This window comes from Pseudochaenichthys georgianus, chromosome 7 (genome assembly GCF_902827115.2).
Source record: "Pseudochaenichthys georgianus chromosome 7, fPseGeo1.2, whole genome shotgun sequence".
Taxonomy (NCBI): domain Eukaryota; kingdom Metazoa; phylum Chordata; class Actinopteri; order Perciformes; family Channichthyidae; genus Pseudochaenichthys; species Pseudochaenichthys georgianus.
In genome coordinates, this window is record NC_047509.1 from 26,854,580 (window position 1) to 26,873,618 (window position 19,039).

Below are 19,039 nucleotides of genomic sequence, written 5' to 3' on the forward strand. Positions count from 1 at the left end.
CCTCTCTCCCCCCACTTTCTGCCTCTCAGTCTATATGAAACATGTATGGGAGCCTCATTCCTGGTACAAACAAATGTTCCCAAAAGACTCTGGGTCGCAGTAACACTGACACTTTGAATGGCTCTCGCCCACCCTGCCGTGACCCCTGTGTTCACTTGGGAAGCACATGGGGAGGGGGGTGTTGAGAAGGTACCCCACAACTTAATTAAACTACTGAACACGTCCCGTTGGTCCTGAAGGGGTTATGAAACGGCAAGCATGCACAGGGCTCGCAGAGGAGAGAAATGTGGAGATGAAGTTGCGTGTTTTATTTGTTTATTGATTTATAACCCATGAATCATAGAGCTTCTCCTCAGTGCTCTTGACTGTATACAAATATGTACGTGGCTTGCGTGACCTTAGGTTTTGACCATAGGTTTTTTTTAATCCAAAGTGAAGCTTAATTTGGTTGCTGTTGCCATGTTTAGCCTGTGAAGACTCAACCCAGTCTCATAAAAAAACGTGTACTAACTACGTTGGTCCACAACGTAGGACGTAGTATTTCTACAAAAACGTTTTTTTCACCATTCATTCCAATGGCTGGCGTCTATGTCACGTGATCTTCACATTTCTCCCTGCAGAAAAACAAAACATGGCCGAACTTCGTTTTATTCTCAGTGTAAAATACCTATTTTAAAGTTAGTTTGGCCATTAAAATGCGTTTTGATGTCATTTGATGCGAGAAATATGAATTGTTATTTCAGATTATGTGTACAGTGGATGTACATGATCTTTAGTTTGCTAGTTATTACGAAGATTACTTCAGGAAATTGTGTCGATACAACGTTTTCATTGTTACCAAGGTGGTTGCCAGGGACGCTGCTATCGATATTATTTCTGTTATGTTGTGTAACAGTTTAATGGTGTAATCTTTATTGCTACCCCCTTCCCCGTCAATGTATAGTGTTGGTCAACAGCGCAAACGTATTAGTTTAACAAAATCCGCATCTAAAATTGTGGCATAGATACGTTATTTTCCCCTGTGCAATTCCAGTCTCACATCTCACATCACATCGTCATAAACAAATACCGGAAACAGACCGAAAACACTTTATTCCGAGTGTGCTTGCTTTTCTCTTTGGAGGTCATCACATAACGGCATTGTAATACATGGTTCGGCTGCATTAAATATTACATATCTGCCGTAGTTCTCTATTTATAGAGCCCTGATGAGAAGACTTCTAGACAAACATGAGGAACTGCCGCCAACACTGAAAACGTGACATGGATTATAAATATATCAGCCATTAAACAACATCTTACATTTCTTTTCACACAATACGTCTCCTTGCAGTATCAACACTAATTCGGCTGACTTTTATATTTGATCCAATTGGTAGATAGGCTATATTTACAACATAAAGGTGCACAGCTGATCTAAAGGGACACCTAGTGGTTAAAGCATGTTATTGCATTTCATAAAGTATATTCATTACACGTTCATTCTACTAATAGTTAATTAAAGACTGTATATAATCACTATTTTGCACATCCCTTTCAAGATTTTCTAAGGTTTATTGACATATCATATACACAAACGGTGTAGTTATGCAATGAATGAAAAACTTTGTGTATACCTCCAGCAATGTTAACTATGTTGAAGCACTTATTTTAACTGATATTATATACATATGTATTATACTCTTATATAAGATGTATGTAGATAGTATAAGAAATGTGCAGAATACGACAGTTTAATGGTGGAGGTATACGATACACATATTGATAGATGTCGTAATGCACTGTTGAGGAACCTGCGACCAAAGTTTTTCATCTCCGGCCTTGTCAGGTATTGAACAATCAATAAATAAAGAACACAGAATTATTAAATATACAGAATTTGTGTGATTATACTAAATGGACCCGTTCAAATCCAGTTTTGGACAGTCTGCCGTGGTTCCATCCCATTTCAAGTGCTGTTCGACGCTCGGCACACTCTCCAATCACAGAGCTTGAGGACTATCACGGGGTTTATCAAGCGAAGCGGAGAGAATACTTACTTCCGGGTGTAATATTCTGTAAAGCAAATGAGCTGCTCCAACCCTTGGTCCTGACGGACTCCAACGTGTGTTTATTAATCAAACAAATAAATAAACACAAGGATAATTATGTGTTATTGTTGAGTAAATTGAGAATTGCACAGGGGAAAATAACGTATGCCACATTTTTAGATGCGGATTTTGTTAAACGAATACGTTTGCGCTGTGGACCAACACTATACATTGACGGGGAAGGGGGTAGCAATAAAGATAACACCATTAAACAGTTACACAACATAGCAGAAATAATATCGATAGCAGCATCCCTAGCAACCACCTTGGTGACAATGAAAACGTTGTATAGACACCATTTCCTGAAGTAATCTTCATAATAACTAGCAAACTAAAGATCATGTGCATCCACTGCACACATAATCTGAAATAACAACTCATATTTCTCGCATCAAATGACATCAAAACGCATTTTAATGGCCAAACTAACTTTAAAATAGGCATTTTCCACCGAGAATAAAACGAAGTTCGGCCATGTTTTTTTTTTCTGCAGGGAGAAATGTGAAGATCACGTGACATAGACGCCAGCCATTGGAATGAATGGTGAAAAAAACGTAGGGATTTTACAATTTCAGAGGCGTTTTTGTAGAAATACTACGTCCTACGTTGTGGACCAACGTAGTTATTACACGTTTTTGTGTGAGACTGGGTTGGAAGACTCTACTCAACTTGTTTAATAAATAATAATAAATAGGCAAATAGGTTGAGAGTCGCTGTAACTGAGGTCGATATAGCAACTAGAGACCCGGGCCGTGACAGCATCGAGCTGGCCACGCCCTTAATAACGCATCACAATGAGCATCTATAAAAGGTAAGTTATATTTCAAAAAAATAGATTTTAGCAATGAAATTGAGCATTTTAACATATGGATTGACTCACTTTTTATTTGTATGACTTATTTTGTTCAGGTACTACAAACCTAACATATATTTGCTATAACTGTTGGCTATATTCTCCACAGTTTGCCTTGGAATTACCACAAATCTACAATCCAGGTTCAGCACAATTGTCTGATGTGCAGAATGTCTTTAGGGAGCTTCATTTGATGTATTGGTGACAATTTGTTTTACCCACCCAGGCACCCAAACTCTTTTAAATAGTTGATTAATGTAGTGGCTATCTACTTCATCTAGCATTAACACTTACAATGTTTATAAGTACATCATAATGTGTTGCAAATGATTTATTATAGGTTTTTTACACTGTTTAGAAATGATGAATGGCTCTATGACAGTTTCTAAAAGCTACATTTGTTGCTACTAAATTGACTTCACATGATGTTGAAATGGTGATATGAATCATGTGAAGGAGCGTGTCTCCAAGTGTTGTGTTGTGCGTAAAGGAGGGGCAGCGACTGCTCTCTCCCTCTCTCCCTCTGCTGTGCAGGCGTGGTGTAGTCTGTCTCTCTCTTTCTCTCTCTCTCTCTCTGGCTGAAACATACTTCTGTTGGGCAGCTGTTGGAAATGAACTGAAGGAGTGTGAGCCGTCAGAGCGGAGTCAGTGCAGCTCAGTCAGTCCGCGGAGAGGACACAGCTGCTCGGTCAAATACCCCTTTACGCACCGGGGAACTACCTGGAAACGCAACTGTTGGCACTGTGACAACAAGGAACCAGCCGTTTCCCTCTCTAAATCCTGCTGGAATATTCTGCTTGATTTTTGCCAACGCAATTTGAAATTACTAGTTAAAACCCGGAGTGCATCTCTCCAGCAGAATGAAAGGATTTATTCTTGTGGCACTTCTTGTCGCCACCGTCTCAGCGACCAAGTTAAACATACCGCGACTGAGACTGTCATACAAAGGTAATTAAGTGATTCATTATATATCTATTTAATTATCTATATATCTGCGCAGCTGATCTCTATCACCCTTTATCTGTACGCGCGTGTGCCCCACAGGTGGCATTAATTGGCGATCTTGACAGTCTGGTGCTTATTATTTGACTTTTCTCATTCTATTTTCAACAAATATATGTTTTGTGTGTGAACATTTTAACTTAACACCCTCGTGGTACTGCAGTTTACAGGCTTGTTTTTATTTTTATTTGTGTATTTATCTCGATCTATACTCTTCGCGGTGGTCCGAGCTGGAAGCGTTAAATCCAGGTCGATGTTCTGGCTTCTGTTTTGGGAGGTTTATGTGTTTTTACAAGGCTCGCAGACGTTAATTTGCTGGTTTCCAGGCGGGGTGTCCAGCCGGAGGAGATTTTGGCTGAGGTTCATCTCTGCGGTGGGATACGATGCTCCAACTATGAAGGTTTATTAGGAGCGGCAACCGCAACGGAAATACCTGGGAAGGATGTTAATAAGCGTGTATACTGCGGTGTAGTTACTAACATTATGTAGCCTAATTAGGTCCGAAGGACTTAACAGCACAGGTCATCGAAAGTACCACTAATTGTCCATCAGACGTGGATGACCTGTTACACAAGGTCAGATTGTCTAATCTTTGATAATGACCTTTCACCTTGTAAATACTCAAAAAGTAGTTACCTTACAATCTGGATGGAAGTGTAAATGCATTTTATTGTTTTTTTAGACTTGAGGCTTTTTACTGCCAATGACTGAGATTTAAACATTGTACAGTATCGTTTTGTCCTCTTCTTCTCTGATGTTGGACATGACTCACTCAGGTTGAATGCTAATAAGAAAGTTAAGGTTTGTTGTGTGTGTGTGTGTGTGTGTGTGTGTGTGTGTGTGTGTGTGTGTGTGTGTGTGTGTGTGTGTGTGTGTGTGTGTGTGTGTGTGTGTTTGAATGGTGTTGACTGTGTTGTTGCCAAGCCATGCTCATTGTTTCATTTTGCTCAGGCCAGAGCGGGTCTGCAATCATCATCAGCGATAGATATCACACAGGATATCCTCTTGTTCAACTCCATGTTTCCAGGAGAAAAGTCACCATCTGAGGTAACAGGTCCTCCTGTTGGCTGACTGGAAATATTGCTCAGAACAGAGAAAGAGATAAACTTACGTATGAGACAGAAAAAACTAAAATGGATTCAACACGTAGGATATAGGCATCATAGAAGGCAAGCAGAGTAATTGTAGTCTCCATATGCTTTTTTTTACCAACTGAGCTACTGCTATATACACTGAACAAAAATATAAATGCAACACTTTTGTTTTTGCTCCCATTTTTCATGAGATGAACTCAAAGATCTAAAACATTTTCTATATACACAAAATAACCATTTCTCTCAAATATTGTTCACAAATCTGAAAACATCTGTGATAGTGAGCACTTCTCCTTTGCCGAGATAATCCATCCCACCTCACAGGTGTGGCATATCAAGATGCTGATTAGACAGCATGATTATTGCACAGGTGTGCCTTAGGCTGGCCACAATAAAAGGCCACTCTGAAATGTTCAGTTTTATCACACAGCACAATGCCACAGATGTCGCAAGTTTTGAGGGAGCATGGAATTGGCATGCTGACAGCAGGAATGTCCACCAGAGCTGTTGCCCGTGAATTGAATGTTCATTTCTCTACCATAAGCCGTCTCCAAAGGCGTTTCAGAGAATTTGGCAGTACATCCAACCGGCCTCACAACCGCAGACCACGTGTAACCACACCAGCCCAGGACCTCCACATCTAGCATGTTCACCTCCAAGCTGCTGCAACAATCGGTTTGCATAACCAAAGAATTTCTGCACAAACTGTCAGAAACCGTCTCAGGGAAGCTCATCTGCATGCTCGTCGTCCTCATCGGGGTCTCGACCTGACTCCGGTTCGTCAATGGCGTCTGGCACATTGGAGAGGTGTTCTCTTCACGGATTAATCCCGGTTTTCACTGTTCAGGGCAGATGGCAGACAGCGTGTATGGCGTCGTGTGGGTGAGCGGTTTTCTGATGTCAATGTTGTGAATCGAGTGGCCCATGGTGGTGGTGGGGTTATGGTATGGGCAGGCGTATGTTATGGACGACGAACACAGGTGCATTTTATTGATGGCATTGTGAATGCACAGAGATACCGTGACGAGATCCTGAGGCCCATTGTTGTGCCATTCATCCACGACCATCACCTCATGTTGCAGCATGATAATGCACGGCCCCATGTTGCAAGTATCTGTACACAATTCCTGGAGGCTGAAAACATCCCAGTTCTTGCATGGCCAGCATACTCACCGGACATTTCACCCATTGAGCAAGTTTGGGATGCTCTGGATCGGCGTATACAACAGCGTGTTCCAGTTCCTGCCAATATCCAGCAACTTCGCACAGCCATTGAAGAGGAGTGGACCAACATTCCACAGGCCACAATCAACAACCTGATCAACTCTATGCGAAGGAGATGTGTTGCACTGCGTGAGGCAAATGGTGGTCACACCAGATACTGACAGGTTTTCGGACCCCCCCAGACCCCCCCAATAAAGCAAAACTGCACGTTTCAGAGTGGCCTTTTATTGTGGCCAGCCTAAGGCACACCTGTGCAATAATCATGCTGTCTAATCAGCATCTTGATATGCCACACCTGTGAGGTGGGATGGATTATCTCGGCAAAGGAGAAGTGCTCACTATCACAGGTGATTTTTTCAGATTTGTGAACAATATTTCCGAGAAATGGTTATTTTGTGTATATAGAACATGTTTTAGATCTTTGAGTTCATCTCATGAAAAATGGGAGCAAAAACAAAAGTGTTGCATTTATATTTGTGTTCAGTGTACTGTATGTGTTGTTGGCCTTTTGGCAGCAGGCATAGGATAACATTTATTACGTCGTAGAAATGACCATATTCATATTCATGGTCCTGCAGAGGTAAAAACGTAAAGCTTAAAGTGACCCCTGATCTTTTATCTAGTGACACCATCACCATGACATTTTCTGAACACATTCCTGGTCCCCAGAGGATGAACAGTTTTCGAGCTTTCCCTCTTTCACCACCACCTTTAGGCCAAAAACATGGACTTGCACAAAAAATATCTCATAGGAATAGATTGCCATGAAATTTGCTGAGCATATTGATGCGGACATGGGGATTAACCTTTGTAATTAGATTGACACTGCAGTAGCCTTGCCTCTTGTGACACTCACAGATAATGAACCACCTTAGGATCAATAGCAAAATGGTTAGTATGTTGTGGTATGTTGGTTAATGGGCGTTTCAAAAATTGCATTGTTTTTTTTATTTATCCTCTCCATCCTAATTAGATGTTATAGTTAAATCACTACATAATGTCTTGTGATTCAATGTTAAATGTTTTAACCTTGCCATACATTTACTGAATGGTCTCTTGATCTTTAAGAAATAATATTCAGAAAGTCCTGTAACATAATTGAGTATACAGAGTGAGCCTCAGTTATTGAACAAACAAAGTCAGGCCCTGGGCAAACACTATAAGTGGAAAAAATCAGTGCCCAAGGTTGTGAGTCACAGCACTCTACTCTGCAGAGCCCCCCTTTTCAAAGCTTTCCGAGATCAATTTTCACTTTGGTCTAGCAATAAAAAGCACCACATAAAACCAGTTTTTCTTCATTACTTGCCATCGGAAAATTGCTCTCATTTTGCCAGCTTCACGAGGAGTGTGGGAAGAAACTGTGCCTATAGGATTCTCATTAGTGCCCAACAAGTTTCTTCCTGTCGGGATGACCTCAGATTTGATCCCACTGTTTGCCCCGTTTTACATAATTTCCCCCTCGGCTCAATTCTCTTTTTTGTTCTTGTTTGTCTTTCCCCGGTAAATCGTTCCTATATGTCTCCATGTTTCTTATCTTCTCACTTTTTTAGTCTAATTTCTCATTCCTTCTAACCTCAGCGTTCCCCCTGTTTGTGTGCCTTCCTCTATCGCTTGCTCTTTCATTATAACACGGAGAAGCCTGGAGGGTGTTTGTATTCCCCGGAGGATGTAGAGGTAATTTGGCGACAGGAAAAGCTGCCATTATCTCATTTCAATCAATTAGTGGGTAGAAGGTCAAGCAGGAAGTTTACCTCCAAACTATTACAATTCAATCCAGTACTCTTTATGTTTACCTTAAACATCCCATTCAACATTGATTTAGCCATTTAATTCCATCTATGTGTAATTGGATGGAGAATGAATCTTATCAGACATGTATTAAACATTTACAAAGCCTTTCAACATAAAATCACTTTATTTCATAAAAAAAAAATAGGTCCTCAATACACGTTTTAATATACTCATTTAAATGCTAAAAGAAATCCATATTGTTTGGGGGAGAACATTTGCTTTTTCCCCAAAAAAGATTGCATTTTGTATTATGGAAGACTTTCCCCTCTCTTGACTAACAAATAACAAAATCAGTATTTTATCGTTTTTCACTTCCTGACTTTATGAATGATTTGATTTGATTGTATTGCTATATTTGTTTATGATCATAGCAAACATAAAGAGAAAATTCCGGTTCATGTTTGTTTTTCAACCTAATTTGCAATTATAACTCCTGACAACAAAGTGAGAATGTGTGTGTGTTCTTGTGTGATCATGTGTGTACTGGGGGTGACATTGAGGTGTCGAGGTATGCGATGTGTGTGTGGTTGACTGCACTCCCAGCCCTCTGCCAAGCGTCTATACCAACCTCCCATCATGCATCTCTCTTTGCCTTTCTCTATGTGGCTATGTATGTCTTTCATTTGTCTTCCTCTCTCTTCAGCCTGCTTCACTTATTCATTTCAATTCCCTCCATCTATGTTAGTGCTCGTTCACACAGAAACACACACTGACTTTAGACACACACTCCGTCTAATACAATATTCACTTTGTCTCATAAAGACAGCGGGCACTTGAGAAGCCCAACACACACACACACACACACACACACACACACACACACACACACACACACACACACACACACACACACACACACACACACACACACACACACACACACACACACACACACACACACACACACACACACACACACACACACACACACACACACACACACACACACACACACACACACACACACACACACACACACACACACACACACACACCAGCATGTTATTCTGATCAGATTGCATTAGTTCTCAGAGTGAAGGGTTGTGTTTGTTTTCGCTTACAGCCTGTGAATTAATGAGTTTTTTTTCTCATTCAGCGTAGCCCAGATGCGCACATTCAGACGGGTGTTAGTTGTTCTTAGGCGGAGCGGGGTAATCTGTCACCGGGAGTCTGTTGGAGACTCCCAAGCTGCTGAAATGTAGGGCGTCTTCCATCCTTTCATCTTTCAGCTCTTTTCTTTTCTTTCGCCATTATTTTTCATCCATCACTATGTCTCTGCTCCATGTAGTAGCTGGTTCATTGCACTTTTCCTCTCTTTCCTGAGTTCAGTATAAGTGCTCCCAGACCTCTAGACGGATCTAAAACCCAGCAAAGGAAAGACAAAGAGGAAGCAAAAGAGATACACTTTAAGGTTTTTCTAGCCAAGCCAACTGGCTTGTCAGGCACATGTTATTATAGGAAGTATATAAGCTTCGGCTCTAAGACATATTGAACAGAAAATAGGGTTTTAAAGTTTTAATAATGGTTGACATGTGTTTGAATGTCAAATGTTTGTGTAATTCCTTGAAAAAGAGTCATGGCAGTTTAACCCTGCAGGTTCATGAGCCAATTTCCGAAAGTTTACAGAACATGAACAAGAGTCCAATTTGTTTAAAAGATAATGAAAACTGCAATGAAAGAAAAGTCCTGGTCCAGGTAAAAGGTTGAACCCTTTATTGATATCTGTAATCGTAGTTCAACAAGCTCATAAGGCTTTTAAGTGAAGGCAGTGGCAACTTAATGTTAGCGAAATGTTTCGAAAGTTTTGTATCAAGGAATCGTGTCCCAAAATGATTAACTTTAACCCCCTTATAATAGCATTTCATATGCATGTCTGTCAAGTATTTTAATCAGAATCTATCATGGTATAGATTACTCAATTAGGATTGCATGGTTGGTGTGTTTAATATAAGGAATAGTGGGGAGTGTCAGATATCTACTCTAATATTGCAATATCAATATATTATTGCTATTATATATAACAAAACCGTTATCATTCATTTTTTCTGTATATTAAAGATAAACTCCATAACTTGGAAACTGCACGAGACACAGTTTCCTGTTCTTGTTGCAGTTAAAGTTTATTTTAAGATTGACAAAGATGTCATCTTATTAGGTATAAAAACATAGGCTTCTATATCACATAGCCACAAGATATATAAAACAAAGTTGTATTTTGATTGCTGGGGATTGGCCAAAGTATGAGGGGGATACCACAAGCCCCCAGGAAGTGCCCCAGAGTCTGATGAGAATATTCGTGCTGGTCAAACGGCGGTACTACACTTCCTTTAGGTTGCTGGGCCCGGAAACACTTTTTCCCATTGACTTACATTGGGAAAGAGTGGTCTGTAACTCGTTGGATATTTTTTTTTAAACTAAATAAACTACCCAGTATGAACGTTTGTATAGCCCTTATTAAAAACAGTCGTTCCTCAAGTTGTAAAAATGTGCTAATAACGTTATTCTGAGAGTTATTTCCCTCGGCATTATGAACGCTCATCTAACCCACGGGACCGCGCCGCCCGGCACGTTCATGTTACGTGTTCAGCACTACATGAGTTTCTCTTTACCCATGGATGCACAATAACAACGGACCATATCGCCTTACTGCCAGCCCACGGAGCTGTAATAATGGATATATTGCACATGTTTGCTGTAATTCATCATTTGTAAAATATTATACTACATGGGCTGTATGATGTAAATCTTGTACCGTAAATGTTGTATTAAATAAAGTTAATATTACCGACGTAGATTAACGTTCCTGTAGCTTCTTATTGCACTTGCAATTGTTTTAGTTACTTGTGGGCTACTTAACATGAATAATCACAGTTACATCACATTTCAAAAAGAAATAGGCTATTGTTATTTTAACTCCACCACAGTAATCCATCATCAGCTTTACTTTTTAGATAAAGTTTTAACTCACAATTGATCATAACAGGCTTCAACATATACATTTTTATGTATTACCAAGTGGTTTAATGTACAACCCACACAAGTATCATGCTAAATGAAGCTCTGTTGCTTGGATATCACTAGATCCTGATGTCAGCGTAATATAAAAGTACATAACGATTGATGTGTAATTTAGCATAATTTACTAGCTAGCCGCTAGCTGCTAACTGCCGCCTCGTTAATATAAATCCAGTACCATGCTGTCATGAACGTGCGGTGCTGTTACGTGTACGTAAATTCACGTGCTTAATGTGAACGAGCCTTTTGGGCAGCGTGGTTAAAGTTGCGCATGCGCTATGAGTGCACATACGGGTACTTCTCAGGCATGGTAATCTGTGACGTTTCGCTCTCTCAAAAGTTGGGCCATTTTGTCATCATGCGCCATTGAGCAACTCTCATAGGAATGAATGAGGCCCCGCCTCTCACGCTGTATCCAGTTCTTATTATACATCCATGGGATACCAACTCCGACACAAGCGGTTATTAGAAAAAATACATTTCACATCAAGGGAGTAATAATCAACCTTCATTACCATCAACCAAAACATATCCACTGTGCTTATTACTGTACCTCAGAATTGTGCTTTAAATAGAAAATGATAACTAATACATGCTTTTCTTTACTTAGTGACTAGAGATGAGATATCATTATTTTAAGACCCGTCATGAATATAAAATATATGTACTTAGTGTCATTTTATGTAATATTCTACATACATAGTGTAATGGAAGAGACACAGAAGTGCTTTGTCCATAAATATCCCAATATTTAGTTTGGAGGCTGAGGAGACATCGTTAAGAGGTTTTCTGTCTGGTATGTGAACCTGCTGACAGAGGAAACACACTGCATGTTTCTGACACCGCGGGCATGATGTGAGGGTGTGTGTGTGTGTGTGTGTGTGTGTGTGCGTGTGTGTGTGTGTGTGTGTGTGTGTGTGTGTGTGTGTGTGTGTGTGTGTGTGTGTGTGAGAGAGAGAGAAAAGAGAATGGCACAGGATGTTTGATACAGATATCTCTGTGTGTGGAGGTGTTAGTGTGTTGGCGTTTTGATCTGCAACGCCTTTTTGGTGAATGCTTGTGTAGGTGTTACTAGGTCTGTATGAAGTGCAAAATGTGAATGTGTGTGACGGAAATGGAGATTTATTGCAGATGTAGTATAATCTGTGTGTACTGAGCCTTTGTAGTGTGTGCGTGCATGTTTGAAGTTAACTGTGTGTGATTGTTCGTCACAGAGCAAGAGAGTGCCATTGCATTTCATCCAGACATTTGTGTGTCTCAAGGTGTCACTTGTGTGTCGTGTCAACAGCGTCTCACATGTGACAACTCTCAGATGTCGGCTTGGCCAGATCACAGACAGCACACAGATGGAGGCATGGGGGGGTTGACAGTAAATGTGTGCGAGATGAGGAGCTGGAAAAAGCATTGAGATAAACATAAAGCCAGATCAGAGAGCAAATATGGAGAGGAGGCAAAAGAAGATAAATCAGCCTACGAAGAAAATAGACAGTTAGGGGCGCTGAAGCAAATCATTTATACGTCAGAAAGCCAAACAGATGTCCAAAATAAGAAAACATTTTCATTAGAAATCCTTGCTAAACACTGGATGAAAACACCTGTCCTTGATGTTTCTATGCTGAAACATTTTCTTTTAAAGGAATTTATATTATAGGTGAGGCTCATTTCTCGTAGAGCAGATTGGAAATGAACCAGTAACGATGATAGTTCAAATTTGTTGCCTCCATTAACGAAAGAGGCACCTAAATAATTTTGGAAAAACCACAGGACCCCACATACGTATTTTTATTTTTTGTCATCAATACTTACTTGCCGCAAATGAAACATACGTTTACTTAAAGGTGGGGTAGGTCATTTTGGAAACAATCTGCCACTTCCTTACAGAGCCCCTCCTCCAACACACATGAACGCGTACATGACCAATGAGGGCACGAAATAAGTTTGTGCACAGATGGAAGGCTGACAGGCAGGTAGGCCATCCAGTTATTTTAGCCGGACCAGCTAAAATGATTGGTCGTGCTTTTTACAGTACTACGGCTTCTACAGATGACATTTTTTTATTATGGATTTTTTGTCAAAGCACTTAAGATATTCATTGCTATCAGGATGTTAAGAGCATTCCATGGAATATAACAGAAAGTGTATCTCGAGCCGGTTTCTCAAACTTACCCCACCTTTAACATTTGTGTGACAGACATGGTGTAGCCTACTGTATACTACACTGGTGAAGTTATGTTGCACTTTGTTTTTTCAAGTAACAACAAGAGGCTCTGTAGTTAAAACCAGGTCAGATCACTTTATTTATCCTTTCAACCTATACAAAGGCAGTGCACACCAGACCCACTCCCTTTTATTTTACCTTTCAGACAAAAGTACTAGACACATTCACTGCAGCGCTACCAGAGGGAACTCAAATTCACTGACAGTTTGCTAAAACGAAACAAAAAAAATGAAGAGACTGATGTTGAATCCAAACATTTTCTCTTAAGAATGAGGTTGTAAATCAATTTCCGTGTTGTTAATTCGTCACGCCCCATGTTTGTCAAGGCCTTGACTCCTATTTGAGGACTGCATACTAGTATCCTCTTTAAAGTAAGGAATTAACCTTTTTAAAAACTGGGCTGAGTTCCAAAGAAAAGGAAGGGAAATCACAGGGAGTAAGTAACTAATAAAAGTTTACGTCGTCCTTGTACATTTTTAAGATATAGCTTTACTCATAAAAAGTCCATTGAACAGAGAATGGATGGACTGCCTCTTGATACACTATACTACAAGCCTGGGCGATGAGTGCAACACCTCCCACATCCCTTGAAGTCCAAGGAAAGACTGATAAACCTTCGGTATTCCAAAGCTTAGTTTTCCGACGAAACATGTCCAGATAAACATGGGATTGCCCTTGAAGGTCAGTGCACACAGGCCTTTACATGGCTTGACTGCCTGAACCAGGACTGCACCGTGACATAAAACATGCGCCCCAAAGCTGGCAGGAATCAACGGGCTGAACGGTGAATGGAAGTGGGGAATGTCCATGAAAGAGAGGAAACATCAATGCATTTCTAAGAGCAGAGAGAGAAAAGGACAGAGGGTAAATCGAGGGAAGTAATGAATTAAAGATCTTTGAATGTAGAGGGAAACAATGATGGATCCAGGAAAAGCAAGCATGAAAAGACGGCATGTTACCGTGGTAGAGAGAGAAACATGGATGAGAAAGGAAGACAGAGCAAGGCGCTATAATAAATATAAGGATTATTATTATTATTATTATTAAGGCTAAGGAAATGAAAAGGAAAAGACAGGAGGAGGTTGAAAGGGTGGAGAAATAGATGAGTGAGATGAAAGAAAGACAGATGGATGGATAAGAGGAAGAGGCTAACCTGAAGGCAGGAGGACACTGGTCCCTTTGAGGAGAAAAGATTGAAGGTTCAAGGCTCAACAATGTGGCTTTGACCATCTGCCATGTAGATTAGAAGTACTCCACTTACACTCGGGAGCTACGGAGAATGTGTGTGTCTCCATGTATGTGTGTATTTCTTCATAGAGGGAGTATCCTGTATCTCCTGCTTTGGGAAATCTTTGTATATTCACTCTTGTTTGACTAGCATGGCCAAGTTAAAAAATAAGAGTGTTAGTGCGTGTGCTTTAGAAGCCAGCCACAATCAACACTTATCTACACTGATATGCCGTTATTTTACCATGAGCATTAAGGGGGGTTCAATTCCTGAAAAATTATTTCTCTAAACTTTCTACACTCTGCCACACCCAGTATTTATTTCTTATTTCCATTCTGGTCCCAGCAACATTACATTTTGATTTAATTTACTTTCTTCAAACTCCTTTAGTGTCATCGCTTAAAATATGTTATAATGTGTTTACAGTGTATACCCGGTTCCTGTGTCTCCTCTGTCTACTAAAGGCAAAAAGAACATTTAATGTAGTTGGCTAAAGTAGGGGAATGGTTATTATCATGGTTAAATAAGAAAAAATACTTAGAGTTTATATGCCAGCACTTCTGTAAAGCTGTTCTGATGCCCAGAGGAACTAAATACTGATGGAAGCAGGCTCACAATTGTAATGCTAGGACTCAGCTGTTAAGCAGGTTTAATGAGTACAATGTTTACTCTATAAGTTGGCATTCTAGCATTTTATAATTGGCAATACACAAAACAGTACAGTTGTGGTCTGATTGGACTGTCATTAGTTATTTCTGGTACATTTTTGACAAATTAAAACTTTTATCTGATGTCCAACTGTATATCTGTACCCAATTTCCTTAGGTTTGGCAGGTTAACAGAATAGGGGGATGTATCATCACATTTCTCTGTGAGCTCTTGTCTTTTGTCCATTTCAACATAATTGACTGATTTTAGCAAACAACATACCTGTAACATATGTATAATGTGCAAATAAGTGGTTCAATCACTTTTGGGAAACTAAGCTTGAAAAATTGTTGAAACAGTGTTACGACAGCATCAATATTGAAAACTGAGTGCATGAGGGATGTACAGACAGTGCATGGATATCACTGACCCGCTTGGCGGATGCCAGGGCCAGTAACAGCACTGTCTTGAGTGACAGATGTTTCATGTCAGCTCCTTCCAGGGGTTCAAATGGGGTCATTTTGAGCCCATTCAAAACCACTGCCAGGTCCCATAAGGGCACCAGCGACCTGGAGACAGGGAGGAGCCTGCGAGCCCCCTTCATAAAACGGCAGACCAAAGGATGTTGGCTACCCTCAAAGCCCACATGGCATGCAGCAATAGCAGCCAGGTACACTTTGATCGTGGAGAAAGCTCTGTGTTTATCGATCAAGTCCTGTAGAAATGATAAAATCACCCCGACAGGACATTGAAAAGAGATGTGTCCTTCTTGAAGGCACCACTCCTCAAACACCCTCCACTTACAGTCGTAAAGAGACCTGGTGGAGGAAGCTCTCGCACTCTGAATAGTGTTTATCACCTTCTGAGGGAGTCCCACTGTATTCAGATTGTACCACTCACGGGTCAGGCCCATAGTGCCCCGCGCTCTGGGCGTGGGTGAAGGATCGCCCCCCCCCCCGCCTGAGACAATCTGTCCCTGCGTGGTGGGGGCTGCCATGGCTGCCCGCACAACAGCTGATATATCTCCGCCAGCCCGTACGTTGCGGGCTAGGGCGGAAACATCAGAGTAAGTGTGTGGCGTTCCTCCTTCACTCTGGTCAGAGTTGGGGGTAACAGAGCCAGGGGTGGGAACGCGTACAGAGGACCCGGAGGTCAATCGTGTACGAGTACGTCCCCGCCTAACAGTGCGTTTAAATCGTGCATAAAGAGAACAGCTGTCATTGAGCATTTTTTCTTTATGCCAACAGATTTAACGCGGCTCCGCCGTAACGCACCCACAGCGGACTCACGATCCTTGGAGTCCAGTCTGCATAGAGTGGTGCACCTCTGGACAGTAGTTCTGTCCCGAGGTGCATCACTCCCGGTACCTGTGTCGCTCTCAGAGAGAGGAGACGTCTGCCGCTCCAAGGGAACAGTTTGTGTGCCAGTGTGTGTGACTGGAGACAACGCAACCTCCCTTGGCGGGTTCATACACGATATCGTGTTGTCTGTCCTCACGAGGACATGGTGTCCTCTGATAGAAGGCAGGAAGCGTTTTAGGGTGGGGAACACCGCTAAGCTCCGGGTAATTCACGTGCGCCCGCTGGAGGTCTCTGCTCTAGAGACCTCTCACCGGGCGACCTTCGTAGCCTGTCTGACATGCGTCCGTGGTGACCACCTTCGTAGCCTGTCTGACATGCGTCCGTGGTGACCACCTTCCGTGAAAGGACAGCACCCGTAGGCGCGTCCCGCACTAGAAAAGTCAGGTGTAGTGCCACTACGCATTACATAATAACCAATACTCTCCGCACACAGTTTTGTTATGAGACCCATGTTGAGCGGGTGCTTTACGGGGACATTTGTCTGCGTAATCTGACTCTGCTCGACGGGCATTATAGATAAAACCCTTCTTTCTAGGAGAGAGAGAACCTCTCTCTCCAGAATATGGGTTGACAAACCCATTGGCAAATGTCCGTGACCGCTGCCATCTCATTCAGAGTGGCTGCTCCCGGGCTACCCAACAGGTCCTCGCAGAGCTCCGCTTGGTTAGCAGCGAGGACACGTTCAGGGCCCTGGCGGACAGCGCTGCAGCTTTATAGGACTTTGTGGACTGAAAGCGGTCCGCCTTTGGTGGCAGCGTGGGGTTCCTGCTCGGTGAGGGGCCGCCACCAGCGGTTCCATGGGCGGTATGCGGAGCAGGCCGAGCCTCTCCATTCCATCGCAATCCAGGGAGGAGGCACCCTGGATTGGGACCTTGTTGCTGAAGGGCTGGTCTCTCCACGAGACCGACACTTCATCCAACATTTCCGGAAACACCGGGAGGAGTTGCCTCCCTTTGCCCGCTGTTTGGGGAAGATGCTTCCCCTCGTAGCGGGACCTGGAGGTCTCCTTGGCCATTTCAGGCCACGGAACGTTGTGTCTGACCGCAGCGCGTTTGCACACGGCCTGCAGGTCCATGCTCAGACCGGGCGAAGCTGGTGTGCTGTCGCCCGGGAGAGCAGCCCTCGCTCCAGGCTTTGCAGCCTGGGCCGATGACATGAAGGTGTCCTCTTCTTGGTCATCCGACTCGGACAGGAGGAACGCCAGGGCGTCCCCCTCCTCGTCCTCCTCGTAGTCCAACTCGAGGACATCCTCCGCGGGTGAGACCATGGTGAGGTCCAACCGGGAGCCCCAGCTTGATAAAGCGTCTTGTCGTCACCGGGTCCCGGCCTGTCAGGGCGCGGGATTCCGGTTCTGAGGCCATCGCTGACAATGAGCCCCAGACCGACACGGAGAGGGGTTTGCTCTCTGTGGCAGACGCCCCCGTGTCTTGACTGCCGGTCGGCGGGTCCATGGACATGGGGGGGTCCTGTTCCGACAGGCTAGCTTGTCTCGCTAGCCGTCGGCGGAGGCTCTTGACAGTGAAGCGGACACAATGTCCGCATGAGCCGGGGTTGTCGATAGCGCCTCGGGCATGTTCCAGCCCGAGGCAGGACGAACAGACCTGGTGTGTGTCTGTGCCCGAGATCTTCAACCCGCAGCCGCAGAGTCGAGCCACCGAGTCCCTGACTCCTCTGGTGTGAGGGAGAGGGGCGTCCATCTTTGTCGCCCCGTGGCGTGGAGAGGGCCCGCGTGGGACGGGAAAAAAGGTATTACCACCTTGTCCTTAATCCGGGGAAAGAGGACGGTGTGGGTCTTTTATTCCCGGAGAATACTGACTGGTGTGGCAGTATGCTCCTCTTTTATTCCTTTTCCCCTCCGTGGGGAAGAGAAAAGAAAAAACGTCCTCGCTACCGTGGTGTCGGTAGAGAGGGAGCGAGCTAGCAACAGGTGTGTTGCTAGCTTGAAAAAATCGGACCTACCTTACTTTCTCGTAGAGAAGGGCGAGGTCGATTTTTTTCCAAGTACTAACGGCGTTAGTAATACCGTCTTCCTGCGAAGCAGAAGGAGTAGCCGGCTAGCGCCCGTCGACCGAAATGGTATTTTGGGTTCAGTCTGTGGACAGTGAAGCTTGCCCGGCTACTGTGAGATGTGCTCTGAAGCGAGAAGAGGTGTTTAAATGACGCATGCGTTGTGGCGCAAGCTACTTATAGGGGGTGAATTCCCTGACGCTGACCTCAAGATCACCAGCCAATCAGGATTGGCGTAATGAGATTGATGCTTCTGTTTGCTCCGCGATGAGGCGCATCCCATAGTGAGACATCGAACGGAGTGTTATGAATGAGAACGTTATGCTCACTTGGACTAATGTTGGATTTGGCCCCGTTTGGTAGATCACCTACCACCAAGTGCATTCTGGGTCGGACTTTTGGAACGACAGATGCCTTGCCAGTGTAAATCATACTGTTCCTACTAGAGAAAGAAACATCTCTCCATGAGATGGATAAACATCCTCCAGTCGGCTCGTGTATTTTTTTT

At 43.0% G+C, this 19,039-nt stretch overlaps 1 protein-coding gene across 2 annotated transcripts in view; it reads left to right on the forward strand.

Annotated features, from left to right (window-relative positions):
* Positions 1-3,540: 3,540 nt before the first annotated feature.
* sema3bl (sema domain, immunoglobulin domain (Ig), short basic domain, secreted, (semaphorin) 3bl) overlaps positions 3,541-19,039 on the forward strand; it is an 81,707-nt gene continuing 66,208 nt past the window's right edge. For both annotated transcript variants that reach the window (XM_034086821.1, XM_034086822.1), the window contains exon 1: positions 3,541-3,891. In XM_034086821.1, the coding sequence (XP_033942712.1) occupies positions 3,804-3,891 (88 nt within the window). In that variant the 5' untranslated portion in view covers positions 3,541-3,803. The remainder of the gene's footprint in view (positions 3,892-19,039) is intronic.